Genomic DNA, 8,277 nt, shown 5'->3' on the forward strand with positions numbered 1-8,277 from the left:
TGGGAGGTACGCGGATCGACCACATGAGTTTAGTTTCATGGAGGGGGAGATCCTGTGCATTCTGGATCTTGCGGATATTGTGCGAACAAATGGAATTAATCCGTTTTTAAAAGCACGTCAAAAAGCGCGAGTCAGGGCGTGAATGCATCTTGGGTCCGCCGAAGAACAAGACGACGAATTTGATGGCCACAAGGAAAACTCTGAATGAAGAGCTTTTTCTACGTTAACCAAGGTTTGGTCACTCTACAAACTTGTTTTTTGCCAACTTTTTTCTCAGTGTACCTAGTGTGCCACAGAGTTGGCACGGCAGTGCCGCGAAGTAATTGAACTGACTTTTGTGTGGTTGTGAATTATGAATTTTTTGGCAACCCGGTATTCTGACAACTCTTGATTTTGTTTTGTTTTTCGAAACCGAAGAACTCAATTGACGACGACGATCTTGGGCGGCCGGAGCCGGAAAGCGACAGCGGTCAAGACAGTGATGGATGCTTTGTGCTAGCTACGACCAGAGCTGCTAAATATCACGGCCGTCATTTTTGAGAAAACAGGTCCTCTCACTATCACGAGACGAAACTACCTATCATAAGCTTTCATGTCATTTTTCAATGAACAAACACTCATGAGAATAATTTTTATGTTGTTTTGACATCAACATTTCTAACTGATTTAGATGAATTTAAGCAAACAACCGTATGTGATCGGTAGAGTGAATATATTCTTAAGATATCTTCGGAACAAGTAACTTTAAAATCATTAAATGAGCTAGTAAATCGATGATATTTTGAAGAAAATCTCTATCATCGTTTTCTCATCCAATGATAGTGACAGAAGTATCTCTGTAAATATCGCGTGAGATCTTTCAAGCGACGAACAGAAGAAGAACACCAACGGAAGATCAAAGCCATGAAGCAGCTGTACCAACCGCCGACGGTAGAGGAAATCAATCGGTTGAAGGAAACGGAAAATTTCTACCACTCGAATCTGTTCCGGCTGCAGGTGGAAGAGATGCTAAGGGAGGTGAAGGTGAAATTTAAGGTGTTAAATTATATTTAGCGTTAGTTGGACGATTTTTCGGAAGTTTTTGGTATAAAAAAAGGACAATGAACGATCTCTGAAGATTGTGGATTATGCGAAGGGGTTGATTTTCCGCTGACATTTCCCGACGGCTCGCATGTTCTCGAAAAGGATAGCTTCAAATTAGTTCAGCAACGGATCGATCGTGCACCATTCGATCCAGTCGTTTGGGAACATCTTATGGCAAGCCACTGAGGAGTAGATTTACTGCTGGAAATTTCGGGCAAGTGCTTCCGGAAGGAAGATTTACCTGAGCCAGTTCCACCGCCGAGCGAGTGCATAAACTTAAAGCCATGCAGGTAATCGCAACCCTTGGATTCCTTACGGACATCATCCAGCACAGAATCCACCAGTTCGGCACCCTTGGTGTAGTTTCGTTTGACCCAGTTGCTACCAGCACCGGACTGCCCGAAAACGAAGTTATTCGGTCAGAACAGCTGCCCAAATGGTCTCGCTCAGACCAAATCTATAGTTCCCGGCTCAGGGTTGATCAGAACCTCTCATGAAACGTTCTTTCTTCCGGTCACGGGAGTCTGAGTAACGACTTTAATAACGGAGATGGAGCCGGTAATGTTGAGATTGATTGAATGGTGTTGCTATGCAAACAATTGCCCTGTTTTTTTTTCATGTACCTTCTTCTTCGGACAGGCAATAGGATGTGCGCTGACTGTATTTACTTTGTGGAATTAAATTCGATTTTGGAGAATCACTGGCGGGTTACAGCTTGATGGAGATTCACGGTTATGGTTTGTAAAAATTGGATTGTACTGTGGCAACATCAATGAACAATTTTGACACATGCACTATGCACAGGCCGAGGGGGGCTACTCTATCTACGATGAAGGAGAAATTGTTTTTTGCTGTGGTTAGCTGCGCGCACGCTGAGTAGATAGTAAAAAGATTTATGACGATTCTGAAGATTTCTTGCAAAAAGATGATGCACGATGCAAGTAGATGCGAGTAATTAAAGAAGATTTTTGGAAGATTGATTAGCTAGTGTGAGATTTGTTGAGCACCTAGAATTGAGATTTAGATGTGTCGTCCCCCTCGGCACAGGCGCAGAATAAGTTCAGTGTTGCCAGTATCTTTAAAGATCATACAAAATGTAACCATGGGTGCCAAACAGCGCCAATGACTGCGCCCAGATGTAACCTCGGGTGTGCCCAAGTTTGATTTTGACACACTGTGTAGAGTGGCCAACCCCTTGATGTCAACCAATACATGCGTTTGAGTATTGTGTGACAAGCACCTGGAACCAGTGCTGCATAATCTCGACGGAGGTGATATTGACAATTCTGCTTTGGTCACTCATTGGAGCTAACAGTCATAGTCAAGGCAAACCATGTCAATTCCCTAATAAACAAATACCATAAACGAACTGTATCCCGGATGGGTAAACTATCCCACAAATGGTTTGGACGATACCCCGAACACGTCGTTAAGCTCTCTTTTATGGTTATTTTTATTAGGGTTGTCAATGACAATGCTGTCAGTGACGAACATGTGCAGATTTATTTATTAGCCAAATTTGTAACGAAATTAAATGACTTGAGCAAAACAATTACATGGATCCATTTGAGTGAACAAGTATCTACGTCCTGAGCTACTTGGATAACAATAATGTGACACAGAATGTACTAAATTACACTTTTTGTTACCAGGTGAATCTTTGTCATTGACGAAAAATGAATGAGATTTTGATGAAGGTTTTTTTGAGGATCAAGTCTGTCAGTGACTATGTGACGAACAATTTAGTCAATATCACGCGAAAGTCTGACAAATCTCAGCACTGCCTGAAACAGTTAAAAAAATCTTCCAGTTACTCCCAGCTTTATTAGGCTTCCATATTAAATTTATATTTGTAAGAAAAGTCTTGCACTACACAGAAAAAAAAGTTGTTGAATATTACATCCAAACAGCTGCACAGAGATTATTCCGTCGGTTGTTGTAATATTACGTTGTACGATGTCTATCGATTTTACGAACAAAATTACATCCATTGATGTCATATTGTATCTGCTTTTTGCTATTACATCTTTATTTCATACATCAGCTTGAATTACGGTGATCGATATTACATTTTTTTTTGCTGTGTATAGGTACGAATTGTTGTGTTTAGCGAGGTGTTTAGAGGCTTTGCAATAAGCCGAGGATGTAGTTTTTTACATCTTCATCTTGATTAACCCACAAAACGCTACAAATTTTATGCTTCGTTCAAATGCCGGGCGGTGGTGGTGGAACGGAAGCCGATCCCGGTGGTACGGCTATCGGCACGTCGCCTTCGATCTCGATATTCACCGATTTCACATTGATTGAGCCCTTTTCATTCATCGATACGGTCCATCCCGCGAAGCGCACGTTTAGCAGATTGTACAGCTTCTCAACTGTTCACAGGGTTGGTCCCGGATCGTCAATTTTCACCTTCACAATGAATCTGAAACAAGTATTTAAACTACATTTCAAGAATCACGCTTAAAACACCGACAAACCGACATGAATGATCATACAAAGTATCGTCAAATTTCTGATCAAAGCACAAAACTGACATCTGCCGTCGTGTTCGCGAAAAATGTGTATCCTAGTTGTATCCTATGAGTTGGTTCGTGTCTCATCTATTCCGGGCAAATTATTTTTATCTAGATAACAAATTTCTATGGTTTTGACAGATGGGATCGCTGCACATTTGAATCCGCCGTTATGGATTCTCGATCAAGAGTTAAGTTTTAGTTTCATGTCGGTTTGTCGGTGCTTAAACGGCATAAAATTTACCTTATTACGTGACGATTGATTCCACATTAAATTTTGTTTAAATTTTAATTTAAATTTTATTGAAGATTTCGTTGATGACGCTTCGGATCTGGTGGCTCGGCCCTTTTCTTTTTAGCTTCATCCTTTAGGTTCACACTACTGGATCAGCTGCATGATGCCTTTCGCGTCTGCATGAGCACTGACACTCATTTATTTGACCTGCCAATTCTCGAACTCCACATTTTTCGCTCCACCAAGAATCTTGTGTTCGACCGTTCCCTGGACGCAATAATATCAACAATCAATACGAAACTAACGATTTTAAATTGGCTCACTACTTGACTAGTCTATTGGTCCCAAGCAAATCGACTAACGTACCCCATTCTAGTATAAATTCCAGTACTACACTATGTTTGTTTTGATTCGCTATGAAAGTTTGACAGATAAAATGAGGGGTTAGTGGATTTTCCTATGTTTCGAGCGGTGAATCGATTAGCTTGGGACCGGAGATAGTACCAGAGCTGAGCCAAAAAGTTGAGCTCGTTTTTTCGTGACCTTCTGGTTCTGGTCTTAGAGTTACCTCTATGACGAGGGGGGCGAAACATCTAAATCTCAATTCTAGATACTCAAAAAATCTCACACTAGCGAATCAATCTTTGAAAAATCATCTTTCATTTCTCGCATCTACTTGCATCGTGTTTCATCTTTTTGCAGGAAATCTTCAAAATCGACATAAATCTTTCTTCTATCTACGCAGCGTGCGTGCAGCTAGCAACAGCAAAACACAATCTTTTCTGCATCGTAGATAGAGTCGTCCCCCTCGCTCTATGATAATATCAACACCTCTATACCTCTATGATAAGATTGATATTAGGCACCCATTTCGTCTTTCTCCTGCAGTGACAGGGCCAATGCCCGTTTCAATTACAAACCTGCACATCTGCACAACAGCAAAGGAGCCGCAGGAGGATCTGCCATTATCAGCATTCTGTTATTGTTGAGGATATAATTGCCAGTAAATATATTTTTTTCGGTTGAAGTTTTGCCAGCTCGGTTAACACGATGAAACAACCAGAAACACCTTCCGACACCCAAAAACACACATGAAACACAATAAGCACAGACACAAGAGTGACTTACCCCCTGGTTATGACCAAAAAACTAAAATGTTGGTTCAACTTCTCTGTTTTTTATTTTATTTATTTTATCCACCGCATCTCCTTGCTTCAACTCTGATAAATTGGTGTAAACAAAGAACGAGGGATCTCCTACTTGCGATTCTCGCTCACTCTCATCTCACCGTGATTTCGAGTGAGCCGAAGGGAGGCGGAGAGGCACGAAAAATCAAAAACAGAGAGATCTGTCAAATTTCCTTCGTGCATGGTGGAATCGAAAATCAGCGAGAACAATCGTATAAGATCAAATGATGGTTGTTTAAAATAGTGGATTCTGAACGTAAAATAGCTGAAATCAATTCGAATACGAGCTACACAGCACCTTGAAAGCAATTGTAAGTAAGAAGTAGTAGCATCAAGTCGCTTATGTTCCGAATAATGCCAAAACTCTTCCCCCATCAATCCAGCTTCGATTTACGCAACACCTACCGGTCGTCGGCGCCTCACCATACACAATGTTCCTGCGTCGCACTGCTTCCGCCCTAATGCGGTCACCGACAACCGCTGTCACCTCCTCTCCATCCCTCTCGACGGCCACAAACCCCCAGCTTACGGATCTGGACGATTTCCGTACCGGTGAAAGCGATCCTGCCCGGCACAATAAAAGCCACCTCTCGCGTTTCTACACCATCCCGGCGGAAGTGCGGAAGCAAGTGTTCTCCCACGGTGGATTTCCGAAAACGTTCGGGAAACAGATCAAAACATTTAACGAGGGTTGCTTGATGGTCCGTGAACCAGCAGTGGAAATTATCGATTATCTAAACCGGGCCGATTACAGCAAACCGGCCAATCGATTCGTCTTGTACGGAAAAGACGGCGTAGGGAAATCGCTTGTGTTGGCTCATTTGCTGCACTACGGGTTCAGCCGGGAGTTTGTCCTGGTTCACGTACCGTGGGTACCTAATTGGATGAAACGGGTTAAGGAAACTGCCAATTCGAGTACCCACGAAGGTTGCTTGGATCTGCCACTGGACGGAGCCGCTTGGTTGATTCACTTCAAGAACCAGAATGCTAAATTGCTCAGCAAGTTGGATCTGAAAGTGAGCCGGGATTACGTGTGGACCAAGCGAGAAACGACCCCGGCAGGGGCCCCAATGCTGGAACTGATCGATCACGGAATCAATCGGGCTAAGTTTTCGTGCGACGCGATTGCCGCACTTTTGCGGGAATTGAAAGAACAATCGACGCAAGGGAAGGCTAAGACGATGGTGGTGATTGATGGATTTAATGCGTTTTTCCACCCGCAGACCAGGGTTACGACGGAGAACAAGGTGAAAGTTACGCCGGATAAGGTGACGCTGACGAAGCCGTTCCTGGACATTACGAGCCACGATTGGTGCAATGGAGTTTGCATTTTAGCGGTAGATCGAATGGCGTTGACCGAGGAGCGGATGGAATCGGAGCTGCCGATGTATCTGTTGCGGCGGGAAGGGTTCGAGCATTTGGATCCGTTCGTTCCGGTTCGGGTGGACAACTATTCACCCGAAGAGTACCACAGCTGTGTGCAGTACTATCTGAACCGGAAGTGGATCCAAACGACCGAGCAGGGTTTCGACAAGGAGTTGGAGTTTCTGAGCGGAAAGAATCCGTTCAAATTTATGGAACTCTGTGCTAGTTTGTAGGTTCGAAAGGTTTGGTGAATACATTGTAGGAAACATATGTGGTGTGATATAGTTGTGAGTAAAAGAAACTTCCTATTTGAGCGACTGAAAGCATAAAAAGTAGAAGGGTCTGTACCTAGGGGCACAAATGGGAGCTTGACGTATGACCGCTAGGACACGGAACAAATGTGAAGAAAATTTTGTTCTTTTAATTGATCAATCATCTATTATCTTAACTCTTTCCGTTTTTGATTTGTAGGCGTACCAAATTTGTATTTTTTTTAAGGGAAGGTTGATGAAGAGAATCGATCAAAATCACTTGCACTCCTGTTCCAAGTTTGGTTACCAAATTACAAAAAATCAATTTTAAAGTCTAATTTTGGAATGTTCGCCTCTTGGTGGAGGTCTGAAATTCTTGAGTCAAAGGGACGATCAAGGATCATCCTAAGCACTCTGTTCTGAGCGACCTGAATTTTGTTTCTGTCAGTCTGAGCACATGATTCCCACACCGGAGCTGCGTAGAGGATCGCAGGTGCTATAATTTGTTTGTAGACAGCCAGTTTGTTCACCCTTGAGAGGCGGGATCTGCGGCAAATCAGTGGATACAGACATCAAGGCAGAACATTTGATTACGGTTTTCTCCACATGCGAGCGAAATAGGAGCTTTTCGTCAAACGACATCCCGAGATAGGTTACTTCGGCGGACTACTCAACCCTTGTGCCATCCATGATTCGGTACAAGAGGGAGCTGGTTTTAGTTTGGGCGATTACAAATGGAGGAACATGATTGTTTGTGTTTTGAGGGCATTGATTTTGATTTTCCACGTGGTGTCATAATCAGCAATGGCGTCAAGGCATCGTTGGAGCTTGTTTGTTATTTCGCGAGGCATCCTACCCTTGACGGTTATTGCGGTATCATCTGCGAACAGGAAGAACACGCAACCGTCTCCGAGGGGAGGAATGTCAGAACTCAGAAGTGTAGATGCTGTAAAGCAAAGGACCCAACAGACTTCCTTGTGGAGCACCTGCTGGGATGGAGAACGTGTTTGAGAGGCTGCCATTCAACGATACCTTAAACGACCTTTGCTGGAGGTACATACATACATACATTTATTTGTACAACATCACATTTAAGATAAGACATAATCAATAATAGTACGCCACAATACTCGGTTTGCGGCTGCCGCTCTCCATCCTCGGTCATGCCCAATGCTCGCTAGATCACGCTCTACTTGGTCCGCCCATCGTGCTCTCTGCGCTCCACATCTTCTTGTGCCAACCGGATCTGTAGCGAACACCAACTTTGCAGGGTTGTTGTCCGGCATTCTTGCAACATTCCCTGCCCACCGCATCCTTCCGGCTTTGACCATCTTCTGGATGCTGGGTTCGCCGTAGAGTGCAGCGAGCTCGTGGTTCATTCTTCGCCGCCACTCACCGTTCTCCTGCACACCGCCGAAGATCGTCCTTAGCACACGTCGCTCGAAAACTCCGAGTGCTTGCAGGTCCTCCTCGAGCATAGTCCATGTCTCGTGTCCATAGAGGACCACCGGTCTTATTAGCGTTCTGTACATGGTACATTTGGTGCGGGGGTGAATCTTTTTTGACCGTAGTTTCTTCTGGAGCCCGTAGTAGGCACGACTTCCACTGATGATGCGCCTTCGTATTTCACGACTCACATT

At 43.8% G+C, this 8,277-nt stretch overlaps 1 protein-coding gene across 1 annotated transcript; it reads left to right on the forward strand.

Moving 5' to 3' along the window:
* The first annotated feature begins 5,227 nt into the window (after nucleotides 1-5,227).
* On the forward strand, nucleotides 5,228-6,653 carry mRpS29 (mitochondrial ribosomal protein S29). The gene is made up of 2 exons (XM_065236388.1): nucleotides 5,228-5,332; nucleotides 5,405-6,653. Exon 2 carries the CDS (start codon nucleotides 5,453-5,455, stop codon nucleotides 6,617-6,619), a length of 1,167 nt encoding a protein of 388 aa, XP_065092460.1. The 5' UTR covers nucleotides 5,228-5,332; nucleotides 5,405-5,452; the 3' UTR covers nucleotides 6,620-6,653.
* Nucleotides 6,654-8,277: the final 1,624 nt, after the last annotated feature.

Source organism: Ochlerotatus camptorhynchus, unplaced genomic scaffold (genome assembly GCF_037179485.1).
Source record: "Ochlerotatus camptorhynchus isolate MF236.1 unplaced genomic scaffold, CSIRO-AGI_Acam_v1.1 ptg000550l, whole genome shotgun sequence".
NCBI lineage: Eukaryota > Metazoa > Arthropoda > Insecta > Diptera > Culicidae > Ochlerotatus > Ochlerotatus camptorhynchus.

Coding starts and splice junctions, on each gene's coding strand:
- mRpS29 (XM_065236388.1), top strand. CDS start 5,453: ATGTTCCTGCGTCGCACTGCTTCCGCCCTAATGCGGTCACCGACAACC.